Source organism: Scatophagus argus, chromosome 6, assembly GCF_020382885.2.
Source record: "Scatophagus argus isolate fScaArg1 chromosome 6, fScaArg1.pri, whole genome shotgun sequence".
NCBI lineage: Eukaryota > Metazoa > Chordata > Actinopteri > Scatophagidae > Scatophagus > Scatophagus argus.
In genome coordinates, this window is record NC_058498.1 from 16,279,715 (window position 1) to 16,300,550 (window position 20,836).

At 40.7% G+C, this 20,836-nt stretch overlaps 2 protein-coding genes across 5 annotated transcripts in view; both read left to right on the forward strand.

The window, feature by feature from the left end:
• The window catches only part of ssbp4 (single stranded DNA binding protein 4), an 82,405-nt gene extending 70,453 nt beyond the window's left edge, over positions 1 to 11,952 (forward strand). The window contains exons 6-17 of one of the 2 annotated variants that reach the window (XM_046391200.1): positions 60 to 143; positions 2,364 to 2,490; positions 2,646 to 2,713; positions 3,933 to 3,997; positions 4,719 to 4,764; positions 4,864 to 4,899; positions 5,047 to 5,101; positions 6,764 to 6,834; positions 6,978 to 7,056; positions 7,450 to 7,478; positions 7,562 to 7,663; positions 8,948 to 11,952. In XM_046391200.1, coding sequence (XP_046247156.1) covers positions 60 to 143; positions 2,364 to 2,490; positions 2,646 to 2,713; positions 3,933 to 3,997; positions 4,719 to 4,764; positions 4,864 to 4,899; positions 5,047 to 5,101; positions 6,764 to 6,834; positions 6,978 to 7,056; positions 7,450 to 7,478; positions 7,562 to 7,663; positions 8,948 to 9,025 — 840 coding nt within the window. In that variant the 3' untranslated portion in view covers positions 9,026 to 11,952. Of the gene's footprint in view, positions 1 to 59; positions 144 to 2,363; positions 2,491 to 2,645; positions 2,714 to 3,932; positions 3,998 to 4,718; positions 4,765 to 4,863; positions 4,900 to 5,046; positions 5,102 to 6,763; positions 6,835 to 6,977; positions 7,057 to 7,449; positions 7,479 to 7,561; positions 7,664 to 8,760 lie in introns of both variants that reach the window. The other variant, XM_046391201.1, reaches the window with a different exon arrangement.
• Positions 11,953 to 12,796: 844 nt separating this feature from the next.
• fkbp8 (FKBP prolyl isomerase 8) lies at positions 12,797 to 20,796 on the forward strand. Of its 3 annotated transcripts, none has more exons than XM_046390721.1 (9): positions 12,797 to 12,952; positions 13,557 to 13,831; positions 14,046 to 14,215; positions 14,338 to 14,426; positions 14,869 to 15,089; positions 15,460 to 15,632; positions 15,712 to 15,789; positions 18,822 to 18,962; positions 19,224 to 20,796. In XM_046390721.1, exons 2-9 carry the CDS (start codon positions 13,573 to 13,575, stop codon positions 19,308 to 19,310), a joined length of 1,218 nt encoding a protein of 405 aa, XP_046246677.1. In that variant the 5' UTR covers positions 12,797 to 12,952; positions 13,557 to 13,572; the 3' UTR covers positions 19,311 to 20,796. The 3 variants fall into 3 exon arrangements, with proteins under 3 accessions (XP_046246677.1, XP_046246679.1, XP_046246678.1); XM_046390722.1 differs by lacking the exon at positions 12,797 to 12,952 and adding an exon at positions 13,136 to 13,296; XM_046390723.1 differs by lacking the exons at positions 18,822 to 18,962; positions 19,224 to 20,796 and adding an exon at positions 16,280 to 16,548 and having other exon boundaries at positions 15,712 to 15,818.
• Positions 20,797 to 20,836: the final 40 nt, after the last annotated feature.

The following is a 20,836-nucleotide window of genomic DNA, read 5'->3' on the forward strand; positions in this document are numbered from 1 at the left end:
TAACACCAAATACATTATCGTAGCACTCTGTTGATTTCTTTTTGAATTTTCTTCACCAGGGTCCTCCAGGATCTCAGCCTTCCCCTCATACACAGCCTCCTCCTCACAACCCCAGTAATCCCATGATGGGACCTCACGGGCAGGTAAGACACAAATATTTACGCTCTCTTCTCTCATTCACTCAGTCACTCACTCAGTCACTCACTCACAGACAGGACAGGCCGCATCCATGATGGTGGGTTGGATGAATAATTTAGCTGTGTTGGCCCAGCTGTAAGGAGCGGAGGTGCATCTGCAGGGCCTTCTCTCTTCCTCAGCCTAGCACTCACCATCCCATAGTCCATCAATAGACCATTAATATTGCAGCAGAGCCTGACACAGTGCAGCCCTTCGTGCACAAACCCACCACAACATGGTCAAAGAAGAGAGGAAGGAGAGAAGAAGAGGAAAGGGAAGGAGTAGGAGAGGAGGAAGGAGGGAAGTGGGTAAAAAAAAAAAAAAAAGAGTTGTAAGTCAGTCCTCGCCTCAAGGGCTAGCTGGGATTATATAATTCATCCTCCACTCGCCCCAAACACACACACACACACATACACTGACACATAAAACATACAGTACATAATTGCTATTGAAAGCCAGTCTCCTGTTGTATTTGTGTTGTCTGTGCTTATCTCCTTGTGAAGATGATGATGTGAACATTATTCTGCTGCTCATGCTGCGTGACCAAAACACACAAAACCCTTACCTGATCTGCATTCAGATCAGCAGGTTTTTCTTTGATACTTAAATAGTTGGACTGAGTTTGGAATTAATTCTTATCATCTGGCACTGAAATATGGCTCGCTGGATGTGGGTATTTGTATTAGCAGCAGCGAACTCTCATAGGTAATTCTGAAAACCATATGTCTGTGGTGAGTTACATTATTCACTAGCGGTGCACTGGCTCCGTATGTGTGTCTCGGCCAACCAGCTTTTGCCCGCTCTCTGCTGAAACATCTGTGTGGATGGTGTCTTCAGTTTCTGCGATGAATCACCAGTACCCAGGCTGCATTTTTGTAGCACTGGAGTCTGGTGATACAGACATGGTTAGAAAATGTCCAGCACATGTGCAGCTGCACAAAACAGGCAACATTAAGATGTCAAACACTTCCTCCTCCTTGTAGGACTTCGTCCTCCCATCTGACTGTATCATGCTCTTGCTCTTTTCTGCTCCACCTCCCTCTCTCCCACATTGTTCTTCAAGTCCAAGTCTCTGTCCTGCATGTTTTCTGCCTCTCTCTTATCTGTCCTTCTTTACCTTTATCCTAATGGATTTTACCTCCTGAGGTCTTACTTTCCAAAACTTAATGAAAGGCCCCTCCTTCTTGGTAAATGTAACAACACTACTCCAGTAAATTATTTTTAAACACAATAGCTCCCCCTGCTGACTTGGGAAGATATCACCTCAAAACTAGCCTGACTGTATCCAAATCAGGTTTGCTAAGCCTTCTGTGCATTGTTTCCCTGCCTATACAGTATGAGTATTATTTATCAAGATGAACTGAGGGAAACCTTGCAATTAATCCATTCTAAGTGGAGGCATTTCTCCTTCTTAAGAGCAGATTTGCACAGATATTCTGAGACAAGAGATACTGAACAGAGACTGATTGTAATGACATTATCATACTGTTAAGAGTTATTAGTGTTCTGTTGAGATCTGCACTAAATTTGCACAAAACCCAAACTAATAGCGTCTTTAAGGAAGAGAGAGGTAAAAGAAGAAGTCAGTATTTTTTCAGGTTAGAACACCAAGCAAACAGTGGAGTTAGCATTTATGCCTATGTTGTTATGAAGCTTGAATTGAGCACACTGAGACGTGTGCACTGGTGGTTCATGTATTTTAGGATGTATGCATTGTTTTATGTAAGTTCATCTCTGCTCATGCCGTTAGAAATCTGTGTAGTTACATGTGAACTGCTGCTTTAATTTTACAGACCTTCTTATAGATGAATCTTGTCAATATAATTAATTATAATTATAATTACCTGTCCTTATTTTTATTTTATTTTTCACTTGGAATTAGCAGATGTTGTGAAAGACAGTATCTTATTTTATTCTTAATATTCTCTGTCTTTAGACATAATGTTACATTTATTTTTATTGAATTTGAATTTAATTATGAATTAGATACTCAACTTGGTGCAAATTCAGTGAAATGGAAAGTGCACTATGGCATCTGTGATTTCTTGTGCATAATCTTATCTTAGATGTTGGAATTTATTAAAACCAGGTCTAGAGGAAACTTATTTTGATATTTTAAAGCTCATCTGTCAAGAAGTGTAACGTATGTAAGTACTCATTTTGTCCTTCTTTTGTCCTTTCTGCAGCCATTCATGTCTCCACGGTACCCAGGTGGCCCAAGGCCCTCTCTCCGTATGCCAAATCAGCCTCCTGGGAGCATCCCTGGGTCACAGCCTCTCTTACCAAACAGCCTGGACCCCACCAGACCTCAAGGTATTGACAAAACATGTGATTTTATTTGAGAGAGGCTGCAGAGCATTCCCATATTGGCTTATGAGCGAGAATGTTTTCTCCTCAGTTATGGGATTGTTATTGATCTAAACAGTGGTGCCGTCGTAACAAGCTTCACTCTCCGTGTTTCACCACAGGACATCCAAACATGGGGGGACCAATGAGAATGAATCCCCCTCGAGGCATGGGAGGCATGGGCCCACAGGTAAGGGCTGGTTTTATTGCTCAGAGTCATGCAGGATAAAGCACAAAGGATTGTGCTGATAAAGTCAGTGGATGGTGTCCTTAAGCACTACCAGCCCGCTGCACTCCACCTCTGCAGCTGCCACACAGACAGATTTTGGGGCTTGGACTGTCATTTTATGAAGAAACCCAATGTTTGGTTGCCCTTCATTAAGAGCGACCATAAAAACAAAAAAAAAAGCTATAATGTCAAACCAGCAGTCTATAAACTGCATGTGGATAATCTTTCCTCTCTGCTGAAGAGAAATTTTCGGCTCTGCCAGCCTCATAACTTTGCCTTTAAATGTCAGAAGCGCTCTGATGATTAGCTTGGCTCTGACCAAAGCTAACCCACTGCCAATGCCAGTTTTGCATGTTAAATCCTACTTGCCGACTCCCACCTAGGGAGACAAACAGAGGCGGGATGCTCAGGCTGCTCTGAGCAACCCGCCAGCCACCAACACGCTTTGACCAAAATGGTGCCAGTTTTGGCACCATTGGTTTCCTTTTATCACTTTAATTTTTGTGGATGTGATTCAGTGTTAAACATAAGATGCTTAAACAACAGTGTCCTTTTGAATTACCACTACCAGACAGCTGCTTCATCCTGCACCCAACCACCTCCTGCTCCAACATCACCTCACACAGAGACACGCACGCACACACACACACACAAGCACACACACACACACACACACACACACCCCTCCCTGTGCCCCTCGGCCCCTCTCTGTGCCACCCTGGCTCGGTGACTTTGGCAAGGAGTGAACCAGCAGCTGGTGTGGCATCTGCTCGACAAGTGTAATCGTCTGCTGAACAAAACTCTTCCTCTGAGTGGAGCTGCTCTCTGGCCTGCCCCCATAGTCGCTTTCTCTTTATATCTGTCTCATTCACACACATACACAAGTACACACATGTTGTGCCAGCCAAACCCGCCTGCCGGGCAGCTATGAAAACATACATGCAAACACACAGAGGGGAGCATGGACACACAGAGGTACATACACGGAGACACACAACATAGAGACAGACACAGACACACTCAGACACAGCTGTCCACTTTCACACACAGTTCATACATCACATAATTAAACACTAGATAGCAGGAGACATGATCGTCACTGACCTTCATTATGATTCAGACCTTTAGACAGAGCAGGTGCGAGACGGCGTGCTGACTGTGTGCTCCTCTCTTTGTGCAGAACTACGGCGGCGGGATGAGGCCTCCTCCAAATTCTATGGGCCCAGGGATGCCAGGCATGAACATGTTAGTAGACTGGACAAAAAAGTTTTGAAATGTTTGTGGATTTCATTGCCAAAAAAAAGGTTTAATTCTTTTGTTTTGTTAGGGTTAGTTTTCATAGTTTTCTCTCCAAGTCTGCTGGTAAGATGTGAGGGCAGAGAGTGTGGTTTGTTAAACTTGTCGTGGATCTGTAAAATCAAATGGACATTTACAAGGGACACACTAATTAATGGCTGCGGGCTTTGCTTTTGTTCTTTTCTCCAAATATTGTCCATTTTTCTGCCATTTTGAACTACTTTGTCCTCAGATCTCAGGGTAACATAGGTGACAAAACCACCATCCTGTCACCAACACGTTGTGAACATATCTCATTGAATAAAACCTAATAAGCCAAATTGACAGTTTCACGTCTGACATGAACAATCCTGTTTTTTTTTTCTAAATTCTTTGTTGACAGACTATATTTTAATCACTGTATTAGGATTGTTTGAAGTGTGTCCTATACAGTTAAAGTGATGTGTTACCAGGCATAAAATGTACATTTAATCATGTAAATTCACCTCTTCATGCCAAGAAATCAGGATTATATCTGCACATTAACTAACAGACTGTATTTATGCTCTTAAGAAATTACTGCTTACAGTAGAAATTATCACATGTGACAAGCATCTCCTGTGAAGCATGCTACTTGTGCCAGCAATTTTCTATTAAATTTCTTAATCTTTTTCTCTGTTTGCTTCCCCAGGGGTCCTGGTGGAAGAGGTCCTTGGCCAAACCCCAACACCAACTCAGTGAGTCACATTCTCTTACATCTTTATCTACATGACTGAGTATGTTTACAATAACTGTGTCTCATGTTTTGGTTAACCTCGGGTCTATTCTCTCCACAGATAGCATATTCATCTTCATCTCCAGGCAACTATGTGGTGAGTGTCCCGTCACAGACTCGTGTTCGACTACGGGCCATAAATTACCTGTCATGCAGTGATATCTAACAGGCACACAGCCATCAAGATGCACTCAGCACTCATTTCTCTGTCTCTCTCTCTCTCTCTCGCTTCTTCACCCCTCAGGGCCCTCCAGGGGGAGGCGGCCCACCAGGAACTCCAATCATGCCTAGCCCCGGAGGTGAGTTATACACCTCAGTTTGCCTTCTGATTTCAACTTTTATCTAGTGTGCACTGAACAAAGAAACATCAAACCTGTTCTCTGTCTGATACACATCGCTCTTTGGAAGAGACAGGCGGTGATCGGTCTCTAAATACTAAAGGATTTGAGCCTTTAGGAGTAGTTTTGGTCACGTGTAAAACATTGAAAATGGTTAGGTATTACACTGAGTCAACACTGGTATTGTATGTGACACATTCAGGATAGGAAATGTGATCAGGTATCACCATTTGTTGTATTTTCCTCTTTAGGCACACTCTGGAAAATATTCCAGTGTTCTTAACCATGTTTTCTCATTGTGGAGGCAGTTGCATGAAAGAGAAGCAGAAGCATGCTCGTCTGCAGCCAAATGAGTGATCCATCTCAGCTTTGACCCATCAGTCTAGTATCTCTGTGGAGTATTACCAGAGAACAAAACACTGTTGACTGATATCCTTTAGATGTTCTGTTTCTGTTGGCCCTTGGAGAGCTTTTTTTTGTGTCCACTATTTATTATTTATACATACCTCTATTGTGATGCGTTGCCGGGGCAACCTTTTTGCACAAAATGCTCCTGCTCACACGTACACCAGGAAGGAAAACATATTTCCACTGCAGTCGCCAAGACTGAGCATGTACACACAAACACATGCACACATAAACACACAAACCTCCCACAAAAATGCACACCTCCCACTCAATATTGCCCCCCTCTTCCAGTCACGACAACACAAGCTAGATTCAGGGATGGTAACTGCCAAGATTTCTTCACCACTTTGCGCATACTGTATCCATCTCTCCTGTCATTCAGTCTGCTATTCTTATTTTTTTCCATATTTTCTGAGTCTTCCACTCACAAATTTCTGCCTTCAGTGTCAGATCAAGGTCACCACATTGTTTTGAATCTTTTCAAGCAGAGAGACACACAAGGAGCGACACAACATATCCCAGTTGTTACTAAGTTGCCAGGGTGTCAATATAAAAATCTAATCTCCTGACTGTAGGAATAAGTGATAATGGCTTTCTGTTATGGTACATTCCTGAGAGCAGTGTGTAGATTGATTGAAAGGTACCATAGGTATGAATATGAAGCAATTTACAATTAATTGCTTTGTATAGCAGATGTGTGAACGTACTCCAAAAAAACTTTAAAAATGATATCTTCTCCAACTATCTTGATGACCCTATCTTGATGTGATGTTAAGTCTGCTTAAGTGCCTTGCCTCTCTTCATTCCAGTGTTCAGTCTCATGTATGTCATGTCACTGTTTTGGCCAGTGCAAAGATGACGCCTGTTTGTGCCTCCAGTGTGCAAGCATGAGCAAAATTCACTTAAGAGCCACTGGTGTTATTAATAACTGGACTGAATATTCCACATACTACCTTAAAGTAACACGTGTGTAGTCTTTGTCCTGTTCAGCAGAAATAAGAACATGTCAGGGCTGTATTTAAATGTAATATAATAATATATTAGATATAATGGATAAGTAAAACTGAAACAGTATCAAATGCAGTGAAAAGCCTGTGTCACTCCAGCCATTTCTGTGCAGCTTAGTTTGTAATTTTCCATTTGTGACTCAGTATCCAGGCGCAACGTGCTTTACACTTTTCTGACTTCAAATATGCAACTGTTCCCAATTCATAGATTCAACAAACTCAAGTGAAAACATTTACACAATGATGAACCCCATCGGCCCTGGTGGAAATAGACCTAATGTAAGTAATAGTAACTTTGAATTACAATAAATACCATCAATGTTTCTATATTTTAAGAATTGCTGTCTAACCTACTACTCTGTCATTCTAACCAAGCATGCAAAGCACAAGATAATTCAAAATTTACTGCTATTTTTCATTAGTTCCCAATGGGACCAGGTCCTGATGGGCCCATGGGTGGAATGGGTGCTATGGAGCAGCATCATATGAATGGATCACTAGGTGAGTGGCCAAAGACAGTGTACAGTGTCTGTAAGTGGTTCTTGTGAAACCTGTTTCTTTCTATGAATACAGGCCTTTATGAGTAAGACTCTGCCATCTTATGGCTTGAAAAGGAAGTGTTCTCCCTCCTCCTGGTATTGAACAAAGCTAAAACAGATTAGCGGGGCAGTGAGCAGGCCAATTGATCCTGTAGATGGCTGAGACGTGATCAGTGAAGCCAGTGAGCTGGTGTTCATCTGTATCTGAAACAAATAGCTTAATTACAGGTCATTATGTTGAGAGGGCAGGCTGTTTCTACTCGCACTAGATATCCTGAACTGGTGTTAAATAAGGGTGAGTTAGCAGATACGTCACAATGATTAAAGTCTCCTCCTTTTCCATTTCTGATGGCAGGATCTGGTGACATGGATGGGTTGCCAAAGGTAAGCATCACTGACTTTCCATCTATCTATGTGTCAGTTTGTCTGTTTGGAATTATCTTACGTTTTGCTTTCTTCTTTTGCAGAATTCTCCCAACAACATGGCAGGCATGAACAATCCTCCTGGGACTCCGCGGGACGACGGCGAGATGGCGGGCAACTTTTTAAACCCATTCCAAAGTGAAAGTGTGAGTACCAATGTAAACAACATACTTATCAGGCTGGGAACATACTAGAAGACTATTTAAAATCCTGTTCAACTGTGACAAGAGTCACATGTTTAATCGCTTACTACTGCAGATTATCTGCACAAATCTCCACTGGTAACGCGATCAAATAGCATGATTACATTTAGATTTGTCGAGTCACAATAAACATCATATATTGATATAACTGTGATTCCTCCATCTGATCTGAAACTTAGTTAGGGGCAAAGAAATTAAACCCTAGCCCCCCGTAAACTACAAAATTGTGTGCTAACTGTCCATGCAAACCCAGCTGGTTTCGCAAATGGACTTTGACTATGGCTTAGATTAAGCTCATAGTTAGACTTCAGATAGATGTTTAAATTTGTCTGTAGCACAAAGTTGAATAGTTTTAGACTGTCTCCGCTGGACTAGTTTTCCACAAATTCTGGTTAAATTAGGACCTTTTTTCAAACTAAAAAACATGGCTAACACCTTAAATCGCTCAGTTCCATGCACTGTTCCAACTGATAATGTTTGCCCTCTGGAAAAAAGGGGGGCTAAGAATCTATAGACCAGTCTCAAATATCTTTGTGAAACCAGTCTCTGCTCTGTTTGCCATTCACTACCAAAAATTCTCCCTCAGCTTGAAACCAGTCTTCAGGACAAAATCAAGCTGATAATCAGTTCTTTATGTTGTGCCACGTTTTCCCAGCTTTACCCAACGTACACACAAAAAAAACACACAAACACAGCATGCACAAACACAAGCATGGAAAAGAAGCACATAATATGCTTTCTCTGATGCATGGAGAGATTAATAACTACTTTTTGCTATGGTGTCTTTACTGTGAACTGAAATTCCCTAACATTTTCTCCCTTGGCTGGATTCTGCTTTGCTTGCCGCTGGTTTACTGACATAGTAAATTAGAAAGGGTTAATTCTTGTGTGTAATGTATGCTGCAAAAGGCCGTTGTACTGGAAATGGCATTTAGCCTAGTTAGTTGAATTGCTTTCATCTATTACTGGGTAGTGTAATAAGTTTAATATAGTTTTGGCTTATCTTTTCTCCCCTCCCTCTCTTTTTTCTCTCTTTACAGTATTCACCCAACATGACGATGAGTGTGTGATTTTTTTTTTATTTTATCTTTTATTTTATTTCTTTTTCATCTCCCCTTATCCCAATCTCCCTTTCCCACCCACCTGGTGTGTCTTGCATTACCCTCCTCATTCCCTTCCTTCCACCCTTCCTCCTCCTCCTCGTGGACGGTGTGCTGTGCCGCACAGCCCCTGGGGATGCCCCTGGAAAGCAGGCCTCCCCTCATCCCCCATCCCAACGCTTGTAAAATGGGTGTAAGAACATGAAAAAGGCCTCAACGCAACAGGATGGGTCACTTCTTCGCTTCTCCTCACCTGCCGGGCCTCGACACTAGGCCCTAGGACAGTAAGGCCCTGAAACTGTTCCAAGCTTGTCTCTCCCAACCCCAAAACCTGCCCTCATGGGAGGCATTCAAGCTCAATCAAGATGCCCTTCTGCATCTACCACCACTCCATTATATCATGCTGATCATAAGGTATGAGGGCACGCAGTTGTTGCCTGACAGGGGCTGAAAGCTCTCCTTCAAAAACTGATTTAAAAAAAGAGAGAGAGAGAGAAAGATGAACTGATAATGTTATTTTAGGGTAAGAATGGTTTTCATTAAATATTTGTGTTTTTTGTTGTTGGTGGTAATATTATTGTTATAATTTTCATAATTGATATTATTCTACTAATGTAGTTCTGATTTCCTGTAAAGGGCACATTTTATATCAGCAGCAGCATTAACAATGACAGAATAAGCACACACTCAAAAAATGCACAATGATTTTCTGTTTACATGATTTTAAGGTTATTTGATTTTTTGTTTGTCTTGTTGTTTTTGTTTTTCTTTTTTTTGTCACAGCCAGTTTCACTTCACATACCTCTCATGAAAACTTTGTCTGAACTATGTAGCTCAAGTCTATGCCACCTAAATGTTTTTACCATTTGCATAACATTTCAAAGTAGGATTAATCTGGAAAATTGACTGTCTCCACTGAATAAAGTAGCTTGTGCAGAGGTGTTATCTCCAAAACTACACATATATTTAAAACAGAGGCTTTCTCAGAGCATTGCTGTTTTCTGGTACAGTGTTTCTGCTGATGCACCTGAATGATTGTACGTCTTTCTGTCTTGTCTTAATAAGCACCCCTTCTCATATGTCTCTGTTTTTACTGCGTTGGAATGGCTCTGATGAAATCCTGTGCTGATTGTCAGGATAGGCTCCAGTTCTCATTCAGTAACAGGCAGAGCAAAAGAACATCTCTTCTATGGATTTGGTCTTGTCTGTAAATACAACATATTTAGCTTGTATTGTGGTTGTTTATTATTTGTTATTTACAAGTTGTCTGTGAATCCTTAAAACGTGGTTCCTTCCCCTTCATCGCTTTGTTTGATTTCAACCTCACTGTGGACTCCAGGCGGCACTGTTCTCCTCCCAGGATTCGTTCTGATGTCTCCTTTTGGACTGGGAGATTATTATGGGACCTCAGATACACTCATCAAGCCTGCTTCGAGTTTGGGTTGAACTCACAGATCCTGTGTGATCCACTTTCTTAACCCAGACAGGATTGGCTAAATAACTGTCTCCTTGAAGCTCCCATCAATCAGGTCCCTCAGAGAGTCCCATCTGTGTGGGATAAGGATCCAGAGTTATGGGAGACTGTAGCAGCGCCGATGGATGGGAGCATAGTGATGCCCTTTCAGTTACCAGATCATGCAGCCACATCAGTCAAAAAAGAGGAATAATGGGATACATTTGTAATGGATATATTGCCATTTTTGTGGATTGTTTTCAGCAGATTATTTTATTATTTTTATTTTAAATGTACTCAACAAAATAAAATGAAAGCCCATAGAATCTGCACACAAAGAAAAGCATAGTTGCGTATCATGCTATTTAATTTGTTTCTTTCCGTATGTAATGTACTCTTGGTCTGATCAACTCTCTGTCACTGTTTCAAAGAGATAGATGATCTCTCATTGCATCACACTGTCTCAGCCTCAGCGAGTGATGGTGACATACTTATCAATTTTCTGATATCAATGTGAAACAGATTGTACCCAGAGTTCAACAGGGACATCTCCAGGATTTGGCTATCGGTGGCCTGGGAAACACTCTCTCCAGTGTTCCTTTAATTTAGTGACACACACCTCCCTTCTTTCCTCCAATCCCATCCCTCACCCCACAAACACCCCTTCCTCCTCCTTCCTTCTCTTTAATTTTCTTTTTTGTAAATACTGTATAATGCATTTTGATATCATTGACATGTTTTGATATGTCAGTCACTACCAATGAATACAGCTGAAAGTAAATTATAAATAAATCTGTCCATGTTTTTCATAGAGAACAGATGCGCTGACTATTTGGCTCATGTGGCTAAATTTCCATTAAAATGTATAGAATACAGTAAATCAATAAATGCAGACTGTATGCTAAAGAATTGTATGGTGGGGATGATAGGACAGAGAGAGGACAGGACAGAGAGAAGCAACCAAACTGTGGCGTCCTCACTCTGCCCTCGTCTCCTTATGTTTCATTTAAATGTTACTATTGGCTTTAAATAATCATTTTGAATATTTTTCCAAAGGGCATCTTCTCACAAAAAAAATCATGGGACCTCTTATTGCATTTTTTAATATGAAGGATTTTTATCAATTTAAGAAAACTTTTAAAAAGGTAAAAAAAAAAATGCTTATGAGAACCTCATTTTAAATTAAAAATAGATCAAAAGGTTCCTGTGTCCTTTGCTATCTGCTCCTGTTATAGCGTATAGATTGAAGCTCTCTCACTGATCCTCTCTCAGTCCTCTGTGTATATCGATCGTTGGCCATCTCTGTACTTCTATTGTGATGTATAATACTGTACCATTAGGAAGATTTGCTGGTCGGGTGGGCTGGTTATGTTGAGTTGGGGAGGGGTGGGGGATTCAAGGGAAGGGGATAGGAATGATTCTCCTGTACTGTTCATGGTCCTTTCTAATGACACGGCAGTATTCAGTATGAAGCAGTCTGTCTCTTGGGTTTGCTTTGTATTTACATGGTAGGATAGTTCAGAATCTTGTCTTAGGGACTTAGGTGTCTTGTGTAGGTAATAAAGATGTTCTTTGTATGTTTCTTTATATTGTAAAGTTTCTTTAGATTGAAAGAAAAACAGATAATTTGCTTATCAAAAAAGAAACAATGCATCAGTAATAAATGTCATTTGATTTTTCCCTGTTGTTTGAATCTCTTCCTCTGACCTCACATTCAGCTTACACAGTATAGAATAGGATGACTTTCTCTTTCAAAAATAAATAAATAGATTTCAGAGGGTGCGCCCTTTTTACATTTTGGAAAGTCAAGTCAATTAATACATTACATATCTGCATGATATTTAAAGTGGCAGGTTCTGGCAAAGACTGATGAAGAATAGGGGTTAACTTGAATGGACTTCCCGCATATAAATAGTTGGAAAGGATTAGAGTGCCCTGTTTCACATTTTAACTTTAAATTGTTCACTACACTATCAAAAGCATTGTTTTTAGGATTCACACACATGCTTACACCTTTAAAAATGGTTTAGTCTGGGGTAAAACTACACTTTAAGATACTAGCCCCAATTTTGAGCTTTATGACTTATCAAAGCTCCAAATAAGTAGCAAACTATTTTGGACTTTAAACTGCTGACTCCAAAGTTAAACTGTTCACCATAAAATCATGTTGTGTTATGTCACTGGAAATAATGCCATTTTTGTCCAATAATGGTAATGCTCCTCTTTGACTATACCACATTACCTGAAGAATTATACAGTAGAATTATAGTAGTAATTACTACTACATTATAGTGGTAATTATACATGTAGAGTGTAATTTATGAACAGCTACTGATGAAGTCTCAGCGGATACAGTTACAACTGGCTACGTACCTTACCAGTACAGAGATGGACCGATTAAGATGTTTATTAAAACAACATAATTTGGGTGACTTCTAAGTTAAAAATTAATAGGCATGAAACGGCCCAATGGAAGTACAAGAGCTCAAGGTTAAAAGGAAAAGGCTTGTTGGGATGTGCGACAGAGCGCGGCGAAGTCAGTTTGATGTTGTATCTACAGCAACCCATAGAGGTCCCACTGGACTCTTGTTCCTCAACAGCAAACTGACTTCACTGCTCTAAACTGTAGGAGAGATTGCCCAGGACCAAAACAACACTCTGCACAGAGAGTGTTTGAAGGTAAGGTTCCGTTCATAATGATAAATGGGTTAATCCCATGTATCTCTCTGAATGACTCGCTCTCTCTGAGGTTGATATAAGCAGTGGTGCACTATAAGACAAGATAAAAAAAAATCCCAGCCATTTAATCAACACTACCACTAGCACTAGGCTAGAACACCTAGCCAGATTACAGCTAATGCTAGCTGGCTATTGTCAACTTCTCCGGCTAATGTCTGTTAGCACCAGCCTGCTAGCCGCTTGAAGAGCTGTAGCATACTTGTCAGAAACTTCTGGAAACGTGTGGCTAGCTTAGCCGCTCTTAATCAAAATACATTCATGTAGGAAAAAGTTACATGTGAAATGTAAGTTTAATCATGTTTTAAATCTGTTTAATGATAATAAGAAATTCGGACTCACTCGGGTGATTCTGAATGGCAGTTTTTACAGCAGATGCAATGTTAGCATAGAAGCTATGCACAGGGTATAAGCTCCCTGTTTTGATATTATCGCAGCGGGTGAATCTTTAAAGGATTATTTGGATTTTAACTGTGCTTCCGGTTTGGCACAAATAGCTAAATAAGTCAAAGGTTGCATTTTTGAAATTGTTAACCTCCTCTCTCAGGGTATTCTGACTGAAAATGACTGAACAAGAGGAGACTATGGACGCCTTTGATAACCGTGACAGTGCGTCATCAGAAAAGAAGAATGGACAAACCTCGCTGCTGGACAGTGGGGAGGACTTTGAGGTCTTAGATGAAGAAGACATTGGAGACGAACCCCCTCCTCTGGAAGATGCCGGTGGTGGGAAGGGGGAAAAAAGGAATGAATCAGAAAAGAAAAATGGAGACAGCGATCCAGATCCTCCAGGTCAAGTGGAAGAATGGCTTGATGTATTAGGCAAGTAAAAAAAAAGCATCAGAGTAATACGTGACAGAAAACACTCCTTTAGGGGTTGTTGCAGCAGGTTGTAGGTTGATAATGATGATAGGAAGCTGCTCCGATCACATTCGCACCACCTCTCTTGCCCCCTTGCTTCCTTGAGCAAGTTTCTAACTGTCGTTACTGCACAGTCTATGGTCAGTGGTAATAGTTTTAGTGTATTTGTTTCCAGGTAATGATCACCTGAAGAAAAAAATCCTTGAGGCAGGGGAAGGACGAGACAGTCGGCCACAGAAAGGACAGAATGTAAAGATTAATCTTAAAACATACCTGAAGGATGGAACCCTTGTAGAGGAGAAGTTGGACCTCTGTTTCACTCTTGGAGATGGAGATGTCATTCAGGTAAAGCTGATGCTGCATAAATTGCGATGGAGAGATTTCTCAGTCTCACGTCAGATTATACATAGTTGGTTTTAACATGTTGTGTTCAGTATCTTACTGCAGTGCGATTGTTCTCCTTTCAGGCTCTGGATCTCACAGTGCAGCTCATGGAAATGGGAGAGAAGGCCCTCATTCAGACTGATGCAAAATATGCATATGGTGCTCAGGGGAGGTATAGATGTCTTTTAATCTATAACCCTGATTTCAAAAAAGCTGTGACACTAAAGTGTAAATGAAAACAGTATGCAATGATTTGCAAATCCTGTTTGACCAGTATTTAATGAAATGCAGTAAGACCAGGTATTAATTGTTCAGACTGATTCTTTACCATTCTTGCTTGATGTACAGCTTCAGTTGCTGTGCGGTATGGTCAGTCTAGTTACCACAGTTTTACAATGAAACAATGATGTTGTAACATGCATAGAGATGCAGAGAAACGTTGCTCTTAAATAGTTGGATGGTTTACTTGTGCAAAGGCTGCAATTCAATTTTAATTCTACAGGTCACACACTTAGAGTGTAGCATGTGATGGTGGAAATTCCTCATGTGTAATCTAGTGACTAATGTCTCTTGCGAACTGAAGTTGTAAACTTGTGGGTTTTTCATCTTTCCAGTCTGCAACCTGAGGTTCCCCCCTATGCTGAGCTGTCCCTGGAAGTGGAACTGCTGGAAGCTACTGATGCCCCAGACCTAGAGCTGCTGGCCCCTGCAGAAAAGATTGCCCTGGCCAGCCTAAAGAGAGAGAGAGGCAATGTTCACTATCAGCGTGGAGACTATGCTTTTGCTGTCAATTCATATAGCATTGCTCTGCAAATAACAGAATCAAGTTCTAAAGGTGAGATGCAGGCCAGCGACTCAGGAGTCAGTGGAAAGTTTTTTTCTCAGTGGGGGATTTTCTGTTACTCAGCACCGAGCATACAGAGTGTGTTGGCAGGACGAGAAGCATGGCACTGAAAGAGTGTTTAATTTGATGTGTTTTTGGAAGCTTTAGTTGTACCCCAAAAACTTGAGGGGACTCCTCCCCAAAATGTTACATGTGGCCCGCCCCAGATAGTGATTGGCAGGGAAAACATTTAACTAAGTTTCAGTCAAGTCATTAATGATGTGCTGATGGGCATTATAATAATATAATTTTAAGATTGTATGTTTAACACTTTTGTATACTGTGAAACTTTTTATTTACGTTGTGGTTTCTTTTGCTGCAGTTGACATTAGTCCTGAAGAGGAGAATGAGCTGATGGATGTAAAAGTGAAGTGCTTAAACAATATGGCTGCTTCACAGCTGAAACTGGACCACTATGATGCAGCACTAAAATCTTGTGTCTCAGCACTGGCACACCAGCCAGACAACATAAAAGCACTTTTCCGCATGGGCAAGGTACACGTTACTCTTGTTGTTTCACTTTCCCTGTTAGTCTGTGATAGATTGGTGTATTAATTATTTGTTTTCATTCAAGGTACTAGCCTTGCAAGGTGAATACACAGAAGCCATTCAAACTTTGAGGAAGGCGCTGAAGTTGGAACCGAGCAACAAGGTACTTTTTGCCTCTCCACATTCACTTAGATCAGCGCTTCTCAATTATTTTCTGTTACGCCCCCCCAGCAAGAAGAAAACAATTCGCGCCCTCCCCACCCCACCACGACTATAAATAATAGTAATAATAATATTTAATAATATGTAATAATATGATGCTAACAGTGCTCGCTGGTTTACTGAAGTAGCATTCACAAAGCGGGATGATTGTTGGCAATATTCGGCACGTTTTCGCTGAAAAAACTCCAGCGGCTTATCAGCATGATTGGGATGTAATGTCTTCAAGTGGCACCTTAATTTATTTGGCTTCATGCTGTCCGCTGCCAGCATTTTTAGACACAGTAAACACACCGGTCTTTCGTCTACCACTGTAGTCACAGTGAAGCCAAGTGCTACATATGCTTCGTCATATTTCCTCGTCTTAGCTTTCGGGTGGGTTACTTTTGTCCCCCAGGGGGGCGCGCCCCACTATTTGAGAAGGACTGACTTAAATAAAACACAGCTTTTAGTGTGGAGAAATGGCATTTCTTTCTGTTGGCCAGTAGAGGGTGCCATAGGGTAAAATATCAAATCACTTAGTTTGTTGTACAAGGTCAGGCGGACTGCTGATTCATCATTTAAGAGGATCTGCGTTCATGTTATTGCTGTAAACAGGTTTGCTCTACACCCCAGCCCTAACTACTAGCTGGTTAGCGTCACTGTTCTCCTGCTTGCAGTTGGGTATGCGTGGTACTTTGGCTACATAAGGCTATATGACAGAACTCGGCTCAGTGTGTGGGCTTCTTGGATCAGCTGTGAGCTGCAGCAGCATGGTATTCATGCCCAGAATCCCCACTTGAGTCCTACACCAATCTGTCAAACAGCACATGGCCTGGCTGCCTCTTAAGCATTTTGTGAACATTTACATTACATTTTGCAATAGTAATAGTGGATTTCTGTTTTTATGGGCTCATGTGCAATTAAGAGTCTTCTCATGTCTGAAGTACAAAGATGGATGGTGTAGATTATATGCGCGTGCAGGCCCTTTAACCTGACAGGGTGGTACCTGTGCTAGAGCTGAATGGTTAATCAAAATATTACTGAAATTGCAATATGGCCAAGTGCAAAATCCAAGTCACGGAAGTATCTGACTGTTCACAAGCAGTTCTCCAGTGTGAAGCAGCATGACAATACCCGAAGAGAGCATAGAAAAGTTATGCCATTTTGATACTTTGATGTTTAAAAATCTGACAGTCTGTTTTTCGCTAGTAAACCAACTGACTAACTACCATTAGCTTGTAACATGCGCAATCCACCATGAGAAGAGGGAAAAAAACACTTGCTGTTGTAGTACAAGCATTTAGCTCTAAACACCAGAAAACTCAAAACCCTGCAGAAAACAGACCACAGACACGATGTCCCCAGTGTAACATTAAACTTGATTCTTATTGAATTGAAACCACTTTCTATTAGTTGGTAAGGCAAGTGCATGAGAGGCTGACAGCTTCATGTATGTCACCTGGTCCATTTCACCTCATTATTAAACCAACAATCACATTACAGAAAAGGTGCACCATATGATGTATTACCAAATCTAAATTAACAACAGCAGCATCCACATTTAAAGCACTGCAGTCCACCACAGGCTCATTGGTTTTGTGAATACTGAGCTTTAGGTGATTGTCACTGCACCATGTTCTGTGTCAGTCACTGTATATGTTATATACATAATATATATATAAGAGTCTGGACAGACATGGTTGTAACCTGAACTTGGGTGCTGTACTGAGACATACAACAACAAGTGGGTATTCTAGATTTGCATATTGTTGCGCCCTCATCAAGACACTCCACTGTTATATTTGCACTGATATCTGTGTCAGCATACATTTTTAATTTGGTGCAAGGTTGTCTGTATTAATATTGAAATGGATTTGTCTCTTAGTGCTATAATGGTGGGGAAAGTCCTGAAATTACACCATGTTCTAACAGGAAGAACAGTGGGTGTGCTTCAAGATGCTGCCATTATAATCAATGAGGCGGTCTTAAACAAGCGAGGGCCTCATGGAGTGACAGGATGACATGCTAAATTTCTATTCTCCAGACAGTGACAAACATGCTGTCTAAATTTTCCACATTGGTGTCAGTTATTGACACCCTTTGTCTTCCACTCAAATGGACGAGAAGAGATTTATTTGTCTGTGCTTTTTTTGATATGACATGCAGACTTGACAGCTTCAGACTGTCTCAGCGCAGTATTTGAGCACACAGATGCTGTGGATGTTACATGTTTTGGGACAAGCCAGTGTCATTTTTGTCATTTTGGTGGGTAGCTGATTGCACAAAAGTAAATGTGTCTGCTTGTTCTTAGCAGATAAATCCTCATGGTAGATATTGGTGTAGACACACAACGACTCGTAATTCCCCACAAATGTCTTCAAGGGTAGACTGTGCTGAAGTATAAAATTGCTATCAAGTGAACAATGCTGCAAACTCTATGTTATGGCGCTACATCAGTCTTTCTGAAAGGCATATACAAGCCGAAACATTTTTGTTGTCTCTGAAAGCATCAGTTTGCTTAGTCACTCACCAGCTTTAAGAGCAGTAAAGTGACTCAGATCTTAGACGGTGTTGGAACAATAACCAAACCCATATCCTGGAGTTGTGTGGACATGTGGGCTGAATGGCAGGCTAATTCTGTGATGCAAGCCTGTGATTTCATGCAAGACTACAAAGAACAGCATAAATATTTTCCCCAGTATTTATATATTTAAATGATGCTTCATCCATCTATCACGACTGTAGAAGAACGGTCAATTGTATTTCTTTTAAAAAGCCCTGTAACATCATTTTTCATGCTTTCTAGACAACTTGGTGAGTACTTGTGTCTGTTGATGTGAGTATATTTTCTTCCTGAAACATTCCTATTAATAAAGAAAATCAGTCTCGTCATGTTACACAGTAGCAGAACTTTGTTTCCCCCATGCTGGTATACCTGTTTGGTGCAATAGAGAGGAGTTTGGGTGCTGAACTGTCTCTGTCTCTTCTGTACAGACTATCCATGCGGAGCTCTCCAAGCTGGTGAAGAAGCATTCAGAGCAGAGAGGAGCAGAGCAAGCCATGTATAAGAAGATGCTGGGTAACCCCACTAGCAGCAGCAGCAGCACACAGAAGCACCGGGCCAAATCTTCATGGGTGAGGCAGTCATTCAGTTTTCGTCATTTTGAGTTAGAATGCAGCTTGAATCCATTTTGACGTGATGCCCTTACACTTTCTTTTGGAGAGATATGTATGTAATCATCAAGGGAACACTTGTGTGGTAATAAACAGTGAGCATGACTTGTGTATCAGTATTTTAAATCATATGTCGTGGTTTGAGGTTTTTACTGTGTCATGATATTTTTCTGTCTATGTAACAGCCACTCTCTCCTCCTTTGTTCCTTTTTATTTCCACAGGGTCTCAGCTGGAAGTGGCTATTTGGTGCTACTGCAGTAGCCATTGGCGGTGTAGCACTATCAGTTGTCATAGCTGCTAGAAATTGAGCCAAGCCTGTAGTGATGGCCTGACCAAGCTACTGCAGTGTAAGAGCCTAAAACATAGAAGCACATCTGGCAGTGCCTTCTGACCTTTGGCCAAGTGGGGTACAGATATCATCTGGTTGGTTGCCTCTTCACTGTCACTCTCTTTTTCTCTGCTATGTTTGAGAACTATTATATGACAAATCATAAAGCATCTATGGGAACTGTTTTTCCAACATTATAAATGTGTAGGTTTATGCACATCTCTCATGTTGCCAGCCACTGTTTTTTGTCTGCTGCCATTGTTTTTGTCTTTGGTAGTTAATGTTGGAAAATTAAAATAAAAGATAATTTAACCTAGATTCAGATGTGAGCTATTTAAAAATATTTTTCTCATTTGAAAATAGCTATTGTGATACGGTCCTATGTTATGCTAGAGTTTTAAAGTGTTGTACAGGTAAAGTCATTTTCCCTGTCCGAGAGAGAATATGTGTTTTCATTTTGTTTTAATTACGGTACAGTATTTCTTGCTGACTGGTGTAATGCAGTTGCTCTATTATTTTAGGTCCAAACAAGGGAAAAGAAGCTGGCTTGTTTGCTAGCTTTCACACCCTTTCTACCAGAGACTCCACTCGTACAGCGAGTTACCAGAAAAAAATAGAAACACCTGTACGATTTATTGCAACTGTTTTTTGGTTTGAGTCAGTTCTATGGTACGTATTGAGGCTGGAGTTTGTTGTGCCATTGTATTGAAAGGTCTTCCTGAAATTGTATCCACCTCATTAACATATATAGGGGAAGAAATAAATATTACAATATTAATGCAGTTAAAAATATACAACCATCTATAGCTTCAAAAAGTAATATGGAACTGAATCAGCAACAATGGTGAAAAATAAGAACATTTAAAGTTTATACATGACTGCATTTCATCACAAGTTCACAATTGCATCGCAACACGTCGGAGGGTGTCTATATTTCTGGGCACTTGTGTATAGAGGTGTTAACGCATCAGCTAGAGTAGATCTGCTGTACTTTCAACATTTGGTAAATGACTAATTTCTTGTTGATGGAGGTATTGTTTTATGTTGGAAACAAGTACAGAGGATGGGGCACATTCTCTGTGATGTGGCAATGAATAGCGGTGAAGGAGAGTTTATTTTTATTATTCATTTATACCTCAGTTTTTGATGATTAAGACCAAATGTTGAAGGATGATAATATTAGATGTGTGTGTGTGTGTTTTTTCCATCCCCTACATTTTTCACCTGTGAACTTTTCCTTTAATTTTGTTCGTTTGGGTGTTTTATTTATTCCACCGCTTTTGATCGTCACTTTCTTACGTATGGCTACGTGACTTCGCTGAGTCTGCGCTTCTTCAGAGTAGGTGGTAGGCTGACAGAGTCAAAGTTGCATAAACTCTGTAATGTAATGAAATGAAAGGCTTCCTGCATTTGTTAATTTTATAATCACCACAATAAAAATTTGTCTGTTATCAGACTACAGTTTCCATGTGTGTCTTATCATAATTTCTTTCAGTGCAGTGACAA

What these genes read in the sequence shown, in the direction of transcription:
- fkbp8 (XM_046390721.1), top strand. Translation starts at nt 13,573, where the DNA reads ATGACTGAACAAGAGGAGACTATGGACGCCTTTGATAACCGTGACAGT. An exon ending in AGTTGGAACCGAGCAACAAG is followed by an intron (nt 15,790 to 18,821) that starts GTACTTTTTGCC and finishes TCTTCTGTACAG; the next exon opens with ACTATCCATGCGGAGCTCTC. An exon ending in ACCGGGCCAAATCTTCATGG is followed by an intron (nt 18,963 to 19,223) that starts GTGAGGCAGTCA and finishes TTATTTCCACAG; the next exon opens with GGTCTCAGCTGGAAGTGGCT.